This window comes from Lycium ferocissimum, chromosome 7, assembly GCF_029784015.1.
Source record: "Lycium ferocissimum isolate CSIRO_LF1 chromosome 7, AGI_CSIRO_Lferr_CH_V1, whole genome shotgun sequence".
NCBI classification, from domain to species: domain Eukaryota; kingdom Viridiplantae; phylum Streptophyta; class Magnoliopsida; order Solanales; family Solanaceae; genus Lycium; species Lycium ferocissimum.
Window position 1 is genome coordinate 15,645,755 of NC_081348.1, and position 14,521 is coordinate 15,660,275.

The following is a 14,521-nucleotide window of genomic DNA, read 5'->3' on the forward strand; positions in this document are numbered from 1 at the left end:
CAAAAAAAATTATAATCACACCTCAATTAAATCCCAATTAGAACTTGTGATGCTTAATAATGAAATACAGATCTCAAGTCTAAAAGTTTTTTAGAAGCTCTATGACCAAATTAAAACTATCTAGACCGGTCTTTATTGCTTATTCAAATAACTTGTAAATTCACTCAGACCCTTCCCTAACCTATACAAGAAAAACGAAAGACAGAAAAAAAGATACCAAATTCTGACTAAATATAACACAAATGACTATTTCATCTATCGTTCATAGTGTACTTAGTATTGGTGTAGCCACAAGAAAAGACATATGCTTTTAAATCTTACACTGAATAACCTCCTTCTTTAATTTGTATTATTTGTTTGGAACATTGTAGATCGTCAAAAGTTGCTCCACTTATTCTTTTATATATATATATATATATAACCAATGAGCTTGAGGCATCAAATTAAACTAGTAGAGAAACAGTCTAAAGAAGATTGTTAGTTGGTCCTGTTCCAGCATTATTGAGCTGACCAGAATGGTTGGCACCAAGACCATAAGGGTCTCCTCCAGTGGGATTGTTAGTATTGGTGAAGCTGGCAGCATAAGGGTCCAAGGTTCCTTCATTAATGTTGTGAACATGCTTTTCCTCTTCATGTGCAATCTTCTCTGCAGCTTTGTTCACGTGCAGATCCATGGCTGCTTCTGCCTCTCTTGCCAATCTTACCTCATGTGCTACTTCTACTCTTGCCTTTGCCAACTCCTTCTCTGCCTATTATAACATTTTGAAAATTGATTTAGGTGCCGTCTGGCCATAAAAATTATTCACTTTTTTCCGGAATCAACGTTTGGCCATGAAAATTCCGTATACAACTTGAAGTTGTATTCCGGAATACCAAAAACTCAAATAACTTGTTTTTCAAAAAAAATTCACTTTTTTACAACTACATTTCACCAAAAACTACAATTTCAAAAACTATGGCCAAACACAGCTCCAACTCCAACTCCAAAATTCCAAAAAAAAGTGAATTTTTTTTTTTTGGTATCTATGGACAAACGGGGCCTTAAGTTATATACACGGACAGTGAAGTCAGACAGAAAGGTGCAATCAATGTTCGTTTAATCAAGCAACATTCGTTTTAAAAAAAATAAAAAAAATTAAGGGGCTATCTAAGAGGACGCAACAGCTTTTGCGCAACTGCTATGCCCTTGCGTCATGCCTTAAGTGTACTTAGTAATTCAATTTTTCGCGATAGCTCGGTGCTTACTTCTTTTGTCTGGGTGAAAGAATTTTGTTAACTTATCAGTATAGTTTAACATGTTATAGTACGTGGTTAAATGCATGATTCTTTCCAGGATATCAATTATTAATACTAATCGATTGTTTGGTCAAACTTCTAAAATTTGCTTATTTTGAAAAAAAATCGAAGTGTTCTTAAAAAATTTAAAAAAAAAAAAAAAAAAAAAAAAAAAAAACTTTTGAAGAGTAGTAGCTTGTGTTTGGCTAATAATCAATTTGAAAGCACTTTTGCTAATGTTAATAGAGCCGCAATTTATGCTTGGCTAATAATCAATTTAGAAGTACTTTTGCCAATACTAATAGAGCAACAATTTGTGCTTGGCTAAGATTCCTAAAGTACGTCTTGGGAAAAAACAACTTTTTCAAATTCTTAAAAAAAAAAAATTCTTCCACTATTGCTCAAAAGCATTTTTTTTCTTCGAAAATTTGGTCAAACACCTCAATTCTCTAAAATAAATACTTTTAACTTTCCAGAAACTTTACCAAAGATTCTATAATTATGATGGGGTACTTGTAACTACCTTTTAAATAACATGATTAGGTAAAAATAATTGTGTAATATTATTCTTACTTTTTCCTCCTCCTTAGCTTCAGCTTTGGCCTTGCGCATGGCGCTCATATCATTAAACTTTTCCTTGATAGCCTGCATTTTTGCCTTCAAAAATACTTCACAAAGAACTCAGGCAGATTATTTACTCTAAAATTTGAAAAATTTTGGATTTTGATTTTGGACTAAAAAACTTTATCCATGAGAGCTACTATTTATAGGTTTGTTTGTAACTATAATTAGACAATGGTTACAAACTATTCTTCCTAGTCCGTTGAAAGAGATCTTGTTTTTCTCAATACAATGGTGAAAAAGCACAACACTTGTCAATGAGTAAGACTCTTTATATAATCTAAGTTTGTGGAATTTTTGCTTCTACTTGAACGGGTCCTTGTCTTAGACCAATGGTAGTGCACTGGTTTTTTCTTCTAATTCTTTTTCATTCACTCCTTTTTGTTTTTCCTTTAACTTCAAACTGAGTCACAATTCTATTATATTGCAATTAATTAATGATAGGTGCAATTTGTAGAAGGGGACCTTGTACAAAATCAGAATTTGGTAAACCAAGTTAATGAAAGATGAATACTAAATGTAATATTCAAAAAAGGCGAAAAAAATGGCAATAAGCTAAAACATCAAGGAGGCATAATTAGAGACGATCGAGCTTAATTAAGATTCATATAGTGATTATGAAATTTCTTTTATACATTTAGATCACTTTTAAAAGTCAAAAGAAGATGGGTACGTACCTATCAAAGTCAAATCAAATTAAATTACATTAAGCTTATTAAAAAAAAATCACCCTCAGCTAATAAAACTTAAATTCATTACAAATATCTCTCCCACAAATTAACAATGATAATAAGTGAATTTTTAATACGAAGCATTAAAAAGAATATAATATATTAATCATTAAATTAATAAGAATACTAACATTGACAAAATATTACGACCTATGGTTGGTGATTCGAGTCCTTTGCAAAACATACCATTAAAAAAAAAAACAAGGAAACAAAGACTTAAGAGAAGAGTTCTTTAGATTTCTTTTTTCTCTTCAAATTTATTTTGTGTTTGTCTTTTGAGGTTCAACCAAATCCTTTTTTGAAGCTTAACACTTATTTGTATAACATAAAAATTGCATAGATCTTCTTGATGTCTAATTTATAATAGTTTGATCGATAGGAAGAAAACAGATAAATAAAAAAGGCATCTCCAACTACAGATAAATAAAAAAGGCATTCTCCAACCTTGTTCCGACAACATATATATTATGAAAAACAGAAAGAAGAATCGTGTAATTTAAACTACAAAAAGGTAAAAATAATAAATTCATTAACCCCAAAAAATAAACCTGAAGAGTAAACAAACTCTAGCTAAAAGTTTATCACTGTTCAAAACAATGTAATATAAGAAACAAAAAAAAAAAAACTGACATAATATCAAAAATTAAAAGATTGTCGAGTATCTAAAAGAGTGGCAAACTCCAATTTATTTGAGACTAAGACATAATTGTTTTTGTTGTCGAAGTATGCATCTTCTTTCTTCCCTTCTACAGTTCAGATTTGTCGGGCTCATTTGTATTTTTTGTCTCAGAATTTTTTCTTTTGCGTTTCTTCATTATACAGCTGACAAGAAAATAAACCACAAAAAATAAGACAAAAGCAACACTGAAACTTTTAAGGAATGGAATGAGGAGGCCATGCCAACTACTAGCACCCCAATTTTTCTGATTTTCACCTCCGTAAGTAATATTACTAGGAGTATTATTTACAGGATTCCCCGAGCCAGTTACTTGTAAAGACATATTGAATTTGTTCTAGGGAAGTGTACTGTAAGAAGAGAAAAAAAATATGTTGTGAAGATGGTGCATAGGAGAGGGTCGGAGAGACCTTTATTTATAGGTAAAATAAATATGATGTACGTACTCCCTTATTCATGGAAAGAACAAAAAAAAAAAAGGAAAACAAAAAAATAGGAAGGAGTAAGTAAAGAGGATGTAACAAGTTTACTTATTAATGTAACATCATCCTATTTTTGGTTATAAAAGAAAAAAAAGTGACTTTCCTTATTCATATGCTTGCCTTAAATTTTATGGAAAATAACGTATAAAGAGTCTTTGAAATCAAGAAACAATCCCATGCTAGCAAAAGGAAAAAAAAAAAATACGAACCATACATAAAGTAGAAAGGCAAAACAATATTACTAATTTATAATTAGTAATTCTATCGGTAAGGTCAAATATTAGGGTACCACATTCTTGGGGTAACAATAATTTTCGGAAAAATCTGGTCCAAAGAGTTTAAATTCAGAAATAATCCCACAGAACAGTTCGAAAGCATAATGCATCATTAATGAACACCCTTAAATTTTGGGGTTAAATGCACCCGTAGTCATTTTGAGGGTGGTTGTTTGAAATATAACAGTTCTTGTACTTATTCAAATTTTAGTGCCCTGAAGTTCAGTTTTTGTAGTTGGCAGTGATTTTAGAAGTTCAAACTTCAGGTCACTGTCCTGAATTTCGAACTGCAATTTCTACAGTTGCACCTATGTACTCTTCTGCCACCCGATAAAGCCATTGGCATTCAAGCAGAGCACCTTAGAAACTCCATAAAGATGTTTTGTCCCATGCAATTGGGTTACTAGAAGTTCTACTTTTTTAAAACTCGTTTGATTTAGTTCCTTGTAGCACCAAATCCAAATGGGAGCTGCAGAAGAAGTGTAACAAGAGAAGCCAGCAACCAAGTGACTGAATTTTAAATACATTGTAAACTATAGTTATATGGAATATTTTTTAAATAACATCATTGAAAGTGACGATCTAATGTCATTTCTACTAAATTTTGTAGAGAGAAATGCAACACAAGCCTATAGAAAGACCGAGTGACGGTAAAATAAGCTCAAGCACTCCTTAAATTTTGGAATTAACCTTTTTTAAAAATTTTAAAAAAAAAAAAAACGTGAAGAATACCAAATTATAGAACAGTGACTAATTAGATGCAACCATTACTCGTTATTCTAACATAGTGTCATGACCGATAATTTAGCGATTAAATTACTCATATCTATTCCTTTATGCTAGTAGGCAATCATTCATGGAATAGATATAATATAAAGAAAACAATATATATAGTAGTAGTATCAATGAGATCATGGGCAGAGCTAGGGTATTGCAACGGGTTCATCTGAATTCTCTTTGTCGAAAAATTATACTGCATATATAAGGTTAAAATTATTTTTGATGTACATATATTAGATATTGAATCCCATTTCGGCTTCTTTAATTTCTATGTTTATTTCCTTATGTTTTGAATCTCCTTAATGAAAATTCTGACTTCACTAATGACGAGACGACAATATCATAAAAGAAATCCACGAGGGTCTAAAACGTAAATATACAGTCAATTTGAATTCCAATCCACAAGAGTACATGGAACATCTAATAACAGATTGAAGCAGAATTGGGATGCAGCCCAATGCTATATCATGACACAAGGAACAAAATTAATATACAATTCTTCTATAAGTATTTTGCGGCAAGCTTGTCGAAAATTTGTATACTGTTATGAAAATACTGTGAAATAATAAATTTAGTCGAAAATTATGATTTTTTGCAGAAGCATAATACTTTATGAAATTATGAGTTTTTGCAAAAGTTTTGAATTTTTCAACATATTGTCGTCGAAAATATTTTTCTTTTAGAAATATTAGGCCCTTTTTCGATGGCCTTTCCACAAAAGTTTCTACTACTCTTTTCGTCCTATGCATCATCAGTGCATCTTAAAACACAAAGTATAGGCAGAGTGCTACCAAGCAATGTTGAAATAACGCATTAAGAAACAGAGTCTTAAGAGAAAGTCCTTCAGATTTACCTTTTTTTTTTTTTTCATCAAATTATTTTATTTCTGCTTTTAGACGTTCAACCAAATCGATCATTAATAGCTTAACATCTCTTTCTAGAAATTGCACTAATTAACCTTCTTGATATCTAAGTTAGTAGTTTGATGGGAGGAAGCATAAATAATAAAGAACTATCCAACACATTATGAAAAACAGAAGAAAATTCGGGTAAAAATCACAACTTCATTAAACCTAAATTAAACTTGAACGTAAAGCAAAACATAAGTAACAATAATTTCTCACTCTCTCCAAACAATGTAACAAAAGAAACAAAAAAGTTAACATAATATCAAAACTTAAAAAGAATAATGTCGAACTATATTTTCTTCCCTCTACACTTTAGACGTAGCATCATCACTTTTTTTTTGCATCATCACTTTTTTATTGCCTCGTCAATTTTTTTTGCCTCATCATTTTTTTTTGCATCATCACTTTTTTTTGCCTCATCACCACCCCTTTCTTCAAGATCACTATCCTTTGCCTCTTTATTTGTGGAGGAATTTCTTCTTTTGACTCTGTCATAGATATAATAGAGCAGGCCCAGCACAACGAAGCCTAAAACACCCCAAAGGTATTTGTTTGAGATATGCCAACCATCTTCATTATTCAATTTTGTATTAGTACTACTATTTCCTAGAGGAACAATGTTCTCCAAAGCAGTTGTTTGAAAAGACATATTGGATTCAACTAGAAAGAAGAAGAATGTAAGAAGAGAAATTTATTTTGTGTGAAGATGGTACATAGAGGAGGGTCCGGGACACCCCTATTTATATTTTACATGTATCATCATGTGTTAAATTCTTGGAAAGATACAAAAAAGGGAGGGAGGGGGGGGGGGGGGGAGAGGAAAGAGGAAGTAGGAAGAACTAAGTAATTTTCCTTCTTAGTAATAAGAAACATCCAACTTAGTAATTTTCCTTCTTAGTAATAAGAAACATCCAACTATTTGTGGTTCGAGAAAAAAAAATATAGAGAGAGAAAAAAAGTAACTTTCCTTATTGATATGTTTGCCTTAAACATTTATGGAAATAAGGCGCAACGAGTCTTTAAAATCAGGCCAAATCCATCGTTGGCCCCTCGTAGTCGTCTAGATTTTCCACTTAGACACTTGCCTAAGAGGTTTTTCTACTAAACACTTATACTACCCGAAATTTGTTCCAGTAGACATTTTTCGCTGAATCAGCCAAATTTATAAAGTGTGTGCAATACACTCGTTGCTGATGTGGCAAATGACGAATAAAATGAGGACATGTGTCTTTAATAGTAAAAAAAAAAAAAAAAACTATTTTAATATTTAATAACAAAATAACAACAATACTCTCAAAAAGTTAAAAAACTTGATTTACACCCAATCAAAAAAGGACACATTATTAACAAATGAAAAAAAGAAGAAAAAAAGGACACATTGAAAATTCTTAAATGAATAGTTGTTTTTGGTGTTCTTCACCATCTTCATGTGTGTTCTTATTCCAGCCACGATTTTAATCCAAATTTTCAAGAGAAACTCCTCCAAATTTGTTATAACTTCATCTAAAGGTTCCCCACGAAGACCCAAAGACAATCTCACCATTAATTTCTCAAAATTTTCATCAAATCAATTAACCCATTTTAAACCTTCAAGCTTTCTAAAGACTCCATTAATGGCATAAAGATAGTCACCACCTGATGCAAGAATAAGAACGAAAATACAATAAGCAAGAAAAGAAAATGATAGATAATTTGACACAACTTAAGACCCAATTTAGCAACCAAAGTTATAAAAAACTAAGACCTCTAAATTAAGAACAAAAGAAATACCAAATTCCTAGGAAGGCCTCAAGGGATTTGACTCCCAAGCAACCTTTCCTCTCAACAACTACACAATCAAAGGCTTCACAAGTTCTCAACTCTCAAGAGTTTCACAATAGCAAATATCAATAGTCAAAATAATCTGTCTTCCAAATGAAATAAACTACTATCTACACTAGAAATATAAAGAAGACAACTAAGTTGTTACAGTTCTACCCTTAATGAAGTAAGGGCCTTGTTTGGATGTCTTCTTTGGCAATGGAACTTGAAATTGCAAATCTTCAAGTAATAGCCACATTGCAAGCACGGCCCTCTTCAACAATATTCTCCAAACCGCCCTCGCATGCTATCATGAATACTTGGAATCCCCCAGAAGGCTCTAGAGTGTACTCAGGTATGTCTCTCCTCATGAATAACCCTTGCATAACTTGAAGTTCTCTTGCTTGGCTCCTTGTGAAAGGTCTTGATGCAACTCGGATTGTATCATTCTCCCCTTCTTGAAAAGAATTTGTTCTCAAATTTAAGGGGTCATCATCATGCACATCCATAGGGGAGAGGTCACACACATTGAAGGTGTTATGAACTTGGTATTCGAGTGGAAGATCAATTTTGTATGCATTGTCATTGAGTCTCTAAAGTACCTCGAACGGACCATTTCCTCTAGGCATCAACTTGGTCTTCTTTTTGTTGGGAAACCTCTCCTTCCGGAAGTAACATGAGTTTGGGTGTAAATTCAGTTTTTTTTTTTTTTAAATCTTTTTTGTGAATATTATTTTTCTTTTGTTTATTAAATAGATTTATCCAAAAAAAAAAAATCATCTTTCTTGTCCCGTAAACGCTTAGGGAGAGAAAGGTGGCGGTCTTCATTTTTCCGGTGAACAAGATAGCAATGGAGGAATGTTTTTTAAATGGAGAAGAAAGAGAAAAAGAATAAAGAAGAAAAAAGAAATAAAAAGAATTAAAAGGAAAAAAAGAAAAAAAAATCTGCTTTTTGGGCTCTTCACCCGCCAATTTGGTGTGGAAATTAAGCAAGTTGCCAAGTCAATGAAAAGTGTCTAAATGGCATAGACGGGTCCGACCTCAGGTGTCTAAATGAAACAAGGTTTAGTTGAGATGTTCAAGTGAAAAATCTTGACGTTGAGATGTTCAAGTGAAAAATCTTGACGACTATAAGGGGCTATCAATGTGTTTGGCCTTGAAATCAAGAAACATTCCCATACTAGAAAATGAGGAAAAAAAGAAGAAAGGAACCATAAATAGAGTGGAGAAGAAAAATAACACTATAAATGTTAATTTTAGTTTTATTCTTTTTGGCCCAAATGTTAATTTTATGGGAATAATCTATATTACGGTGACATTCTTGATGCAACAATAATTTTATGGAAATTTGGTCTAAAGAGTTTAAAATCAGGAAATAAGAAGATCAAGGATTTAGAAGTTGCGAATTAGGAGTTGAAAGTGTGGTTTTCAAAATATATATCAAACTCTTAACTTTAATTTTTTTTTTTGACATATATGTATTAAGTTTGAGTAGAATATTTACGGCTGCACGTATACTAGTTCATGTGGCATGCATCCAAGCTCGAAAAATGTGACTCAATGTGGTCAAAACTGCCTGGAGAGTCTGTGTAATGCTGATTGCGATGTGACTTATGATGTTAATATTTGTAGATGTTAATATGATTGTAGCTCTTCTACAGAGACCACTAATCCCTTTGAGCCCCTTAAATTTTATCAAAGTAATATTATATAAATGTCACATAGTTATCTCCAAGTTATCATGCTCAATAGCAATTATCGTGGACGTTTGATTGGCTCAAACCTGTCCATGGACCTTGACGTGTAATGCTATATGACAGGAATACCCCTGTACTGTTGTAAATTATCCTCTCTTTCATTTCGAGCTATTGATACCTTAATCATGAGTAAATCTTCTTGTATTTGCCTTGACCTTAACAGAACTCCAGTGTGGCCCGGACACACTTTGACCTGGTCAAAATCTTGACAAGGTGGATTGATGTGTCACGTATTTCAGGAGAAGGTTCAAATTTACCCTTCTACTTTTGACTACATGTTAAAATTACCCTCTGTTATATTTCACTTAAATTTTGTTTGTTGTTTCTGAAGCTTTTTGGGAAGATTTGAAATTTTAATATTTACAATAACTATGTCATAGCTTAATCTTGAAACACAAACTGATCGAAGAAATACAATTTCCAGTCAAAGCGAAAGGCTAAGTGATTCATTCCTCCAAATACAGGTACAATGTTATTCCTCATGAAAATATTCAACTCTTGCCAGCCACTTTGTCAAACTAGCTACCTCGATATGTCGAGAGTGAGAATGGTGAAAGCAGCAGAGGAACATGAAAATGATCCCATTTCTGGGATTCTTTGATCTCAAACACAATAGAGACATAAGGAAAAAATCCATCAGGATTGTACTTACCGGTGTTGAAACTTATCCGGTATACACCTGGGACCAAAGCTTCAACCATGTTCATCAACTGACCACTTCGACCATCTTTGTCTGTAGCTGAAGACCCTAGTAATATCCAGCCACCAATATCAGCTTCGCCAAATTGTGGTCTTGCTAGGTTGTCTTTCCACATCTCCAGTCGTACTTCAATGTCATTCGCTGGACATCCACGACTAGTATCCAGAACATGGGTTGTAATGGGCGGGCGAGTTCTCTTTGGAATATGAGCTGGTTTTGCTCCAGTTGCAGCAGTCAAATGTGCTCCAACAATGTTTACACGATCTTCTACAATTTAAGGTTCAATGGAAAATATAACATATGGTACTGAACTAGGAACTGCAGATAGAGATTATACTTTCAAGTGTATATTAAATATTACTTGAATTGTAGAAACAGTTAGCATCACTTTATACTTCCAGTAGAGTTATTCTAGAAGATGCATCAGGAAATTGAATAATTGAGAAGACCAGGCAAAGATGTTTTGCAGATGGCATTGTCTACAAACTCCACGAAGAAGGGCATAAATAATTACTAAACATATCCGATGACTAGAGATTCATAGGCCAGAAAATAGAGTAGATTTGAAGTCCTTCAATAGTAAAGTTTATGAAGAGAAGATCTGAACGAAATTGTGCTCATTTAGAAAACATTGAAAGGACTTTTACACAACTATGTAAAGCAAATTAGTATAGTGGGAGAATGAGGAGCAACTTCTCAAATTTTGAGATTAAGATAATAAATTGCGTAAATACAGAGAAGCAATTAAAGCCAATAAACGTCCAACATAAATAAAGAGATGGAATCACCTTCTGCTTTTGTCGCAATATTAGTTGTAGACAAGGGTTTAATTGTCGGAGCAGTATCTGCTTTGTCTGAGAAGAGCTTGGAAAGGCGTAATTCAGTTATTTTCATTTGCTCCTGGGCTGCAATCTCAAATTCAATTATTGGTCTGTTCTGGTACCGTATCTACAATAGATAAAGTTGAAACGGAACATGGGTCAATCTTTAAGTGACAAAACAGAAAACAAGTTTATTTCACCACTGTCCCAGTAGATAAAGTAATACAAATAATCTGTTGTTTGGAAAGAAGGCTACGAACTCTACTCCCTGATCTCTAAAATTGTGAAGAACAGTGATTGAAGGCCATCGGAGAATAAAACCGAGGAAATTTCTGTTATTTAATTCTAATAGGTCAAACTTATAAAGATTATGCGTGCAATGTGCACCGATACTTTAGCATTTCCTCTCGAACCATTTCCTCTCGAACCCCTTTGCTGCTGCTCTCTTGGCCTCAGATAAGTTTTACCTTGTGATAAAACTGTTTGGTATAAAGCTCCACCTAGCCTGTCCATTGAAATGAAAATTGCTCCTCAATGTATCTCTGTTTATTAGGATACTCATGACTGGAATCTTATGAAAGTTCAGTTTTTGAGCAGACTAGGGGTCCATTCACGATCTTTTCGATTATATACGTGACAAATAATAACACCTATTTCTTGATTCATTGGACATAGCTATTGCATTGTCCATTTTCCCCCCTTAATGAGTGAATGTTATTTTTTCCATGAGGACATCTCTTGGCCCTTGCTCTTCCTAATCGGATAAGAGCTACTATCTTTTCCTACAACTCACGATGGACTTCGAAAGATCACTCCTTTATGATGCAAAGGGATGGAGGCCAGATTTGGCATTCTCACATCAACTAAATTCATTTTCTATATCTCAATGCACTGTGAGCCAACAAGAGATCAAACTCTGGTGGTTTGCATGAACTGTTGTAAGGATGCCAAGATATCAAACTTTGGAGAATAAGTTCACAAGATAAAGTTCAAACTGAGAGTCTATCTTGACCCTTGACATCAGGGGGACATGAACAGAAACTCTACCCTTTTAGCAATGCAGGATTGCACTAAATACTCCAATGGATTTTTTGAAACTCAATTGATTCGTGTCCGAAAGTTAAAAGCTTTTGCTCTCAAATGTAAGATTATACCATTTACGATTATAATTGAGGTTACTAAAAGATAAATGATCATTCAATCTTCACATCTAGAGACTTTACCTTCAACTCTGCAAGTATCTCAGGGGTACTTCTTCCTGAAGCACATATCAAGAAGACAAATCCAAACTTCTCCCTATAGCGAGCATTCCACTCAAACAGTTCCTGCAGGATCAATTATTAAGTAAACTCCCAACGTTGAATGCACAAAGTAAAAGTTGACCTACTTGCACAGAGAATTTAATCGGTTGGCCCAATCAACAACCAAAAAGGGTCAACATACTATTTTACATTTGATTCATAGATTTCTTAAACTGCATATATGTTTAGATCAAAATACCTGTAACGTAGATTCATTAGCAGTGGCGAGAGCTGTTGACTGCTCTCCCTTGCTCCACCTGGAATAGGAGACATTAAATTTTAGCTTCCGGTCGGCCGGCAGAAGGGTGGGCATGGGGAAGCCATAGGACAGAACAACAGCATTAAAACAGTTCTCTCAAAGCACATAAATCGTAGCAATATTGCTGGTTGTGAACGTTGAGCCTCTAAAGCCAACATGTAGGTCAGTGTCACAGAGATACAAATATTAAAATGGATGTGCAGTTATACAGGATTAGACAAATAAAAAGTTAGCATATCTGGCAGAAATTTCAAATAGCACACATATAAGAAAACTTGAAGATATCGCCAAAAGAAGCCCACAATTAGCATTTTTTATTCAATTTTGTTGTGATAATCATGAAACGCCATTAAATTTCAAGAACTTAAATTCTAGTTGCACATAGCTTCAAGCACAAGTGTAAAAATACTAAGTCAGTTTTCAGAATTTAGATATTCTAGAATTTCTTACCTAATATCTTAGATACTACAAGGGTCTCTACAATATTATGTATTGACAACTTAGATATTTGTCTTTTAAATACCTAACACCAACCAGCCAATATTTGAACTTCAAAAAAAAAAAAAAAAACCTAACTTTAGCAGGGATCATGATGAGAATTTACATTTTGGCCGAGCAAGTAGCAAGATTTATTCAAACTGTTAAAAGCAAGAAGTAAAAAATAAAGATTGGGCATAAGCAACTCATTTCCCAAAATCAACTTAGACAAGAAAAAAAACACTAAATGTTCCACTCAATCTTAAGAAAGAAAATAAAAGGAAAAACTTTGAGGTATTACTGGGCAAAAGTAGGGGTTTTGTGAGGGGTTTGACCAATTTGAGGATGAGCAGCAAAAGCTTCAAGCCATCCAGTTACATCAACCTGACCCAGTTCAAATTAGTAAATCAATTAGTAATTAACATGTGTAAAGTGGAAAGGAAAAAACAAGAAACGAAATTGGGCAGTAACCTTGTTGAACCAGATATGTCTGGCAGCATGAATGGCATCTTGATGGGTTGAAAAAGGTCCAGCTAATACCATTTCCTTGGCGAATTTGGTACTGCCACAGCATGCCAAGAAATCTTTTTCATCAAACAATGATGATCCCATTTTGAGGACTCCAAATTGGGTGTAGAGTTTGCACTGAGCAAGTTGAGACAAGTTTCTAGTGAGAAGTTTGAGCTAGTGATGAAAATGGAATCTGTGATTTCGTTTGCAGGGATCAACCCAAGAATTAGTTTATTTATTTTATGTTTTAGAAAATCATTTGATACTCAAAACTCAATTTTTTTATTAAACTTACATCCCTTTAATTTTAAATATTGTAAAATCTCCTACCTTTTCGTATTTTGTCTAACAAAAATATATTTTGTGTTATAAAATGAAGCTAAAAGAGTCACAATATTAAAGGATGAAAACCATAGAAATAGAGTGACAAAGAGGAGAGATTTTATTGTTCTTCCAAGATGTATTACAAGTGTATCTCATATGAAAATTTATGCCTCTATTTATAGTAATACATATGTATTTAATATATGAAATGGTGGAAGAAAATGGGAGAGCCATTAACATGGTGGAAGAAAAAGGAAGAACCATTAACATGGTGGAAGGAGCATTATATTTGAGAAATGGACATTCATAATTTCATAACACTCCCCCTTGGATGTCCATAGATGATGTGCATCGTTAAAAACCTTATTGGGAAAAACCATGGGAAAAAGCCTCGATGAAGGAAATAGAGTACACATATCTAGTAATACGCTTTGAGAGTTGCCTCATTAAAAACCTTACCAAGAAAACCCAATGGGACAAAACTTGATTAAGGAAAAAAGAGTACAACGCGTATTTTCACTCCCCGACGAAGACCAAGATTCGGATGTCGGAGTCTTCGCATTCCAATCTTAAATATCATCTTCTCAAGAGTTGAAGTTGGCAAAGATTTGGTGAACAAATCATGGATTGTCACTTGAACGAATTTGTACATCGCATCACCATTCTTGGAGATCATGTGAAAAATAACTTTGGTGAAATGTGCTTCGTTCTATCTCCTTTTATAAATCCTCCCTTTAATTGAGCTATGCATGCGCATTATCTTCATATAATCGTGGGTATTTTTGTATCACATTTCAAGCCACATCTTTCTCTCGATGGAATGT

At 33.5% G+C, this 14,521-nt stretch overlaps 2 protein-coding genes across 3 annotated transcripts; both read right to left on the reverse strand.

Moving 5' to 3' along the window:
* Positions 1-404: 404 nt before the first annotated feature.
* LOC132062560 (late embryogenesis abundant protein 6-like) lies at positions 405-2,012 on the reverse strand. Its single transcript, XM_059455109.1, has 2 exons — positions 1,849-2,012; positions 405-749 (listed from the first exon to the last, which is right to left on the reverse strand). The coding sequence occupies exons 1-2, from the start codon at positions 1,924-1,926 to the stop codon at positions 465-467; spliced, it is 363 nt and encodes a 120-aa protein (XP_059311092.1). The 5' UTR covers positions 1,927-2,012; the 3' UTR covers positions 405-464.
* A 7,625-nt stretch (positions 2,013-9,637) lies between these two features.
* LOC132063521 (uric acid degradation bifunctional protein TTL) lies at positions 9,638-13,500 on the reverse strand. Of its 2 annotated transcripts, none has more exons than XM_059456090.1 (6): positions 13,335-13,500; positions 13,165-13,247; positions 12,327-12,384; positions 12,050-12,151; positions 10,794-10,953; positions 9,638-10,269 (listed from the first exon to the last, which is right to left on the reverse strand). In XM_059456090.1, the coding sequence occupies exons 1-6, from the start codon at positions 13,473-13,475 to the stop codon at positions 9,824-9,826; spliced, it is 990 nt and encodes a 329-aa protein (XP_059312073.1). In that variant the 5' UTR covers positions 13,476-13,500; the 3' UTR covers positions 9,638-9,823. The 2 variants fall into 2 exon arrangements, with proteins under 2 accessions (XP_059312073.1, XP_059312072.1); XM_059456089.1 differs by having other exon boundaries at positions 9,638-10,272.
* Between the last annotated feature and the right edge of the window lie 1,021 nt (positions 13,501-14,521).

What these genes read in the sequence shown, in the direction of transcription:
- LOC132062560 (XM_059455109.1), bottom strand. Translation starts at nt 1,926, where the DNA reads ATGCAGGCTATCAAGGAAAAGTTTAATGATATGAGCGCCATGCGCAAG. An exon ending in AAGCTAAGGAGGAGGAAAAA is followed by an intron (nt 750 to 1,848) that starts GTAAGAATAATA and finishes ATGTTATAATAG; the next exon opens with GCAGAGAAGGAGTTGGCAAA.
- LOC132063521 (XM_059456089.1), bottom strand. Translation starts at nt 13,475, where the DNA reads ATGGGATCATCATTGTTTGATGAAAAAGATTTCTTGGCATGCTGTGGC. An exon ending in CTAATGAATCTACGTTACAG is followed by an intron (nt 12,152 to 12,326) that starts GTATTTTGATCT and finishes TTGATCCTGCAG; the next exon opens with GAACTGTTTGAGTGGAATGC. An exon ending in TATTGCGACAAAAGCAGAAG is followed by an intron (nt 10,273 to 10,793) that starts GTGATTCCATCT and finishes CTTAAATTGTAG; the next exon opens with AAGATCGTGTAAACATTGTT.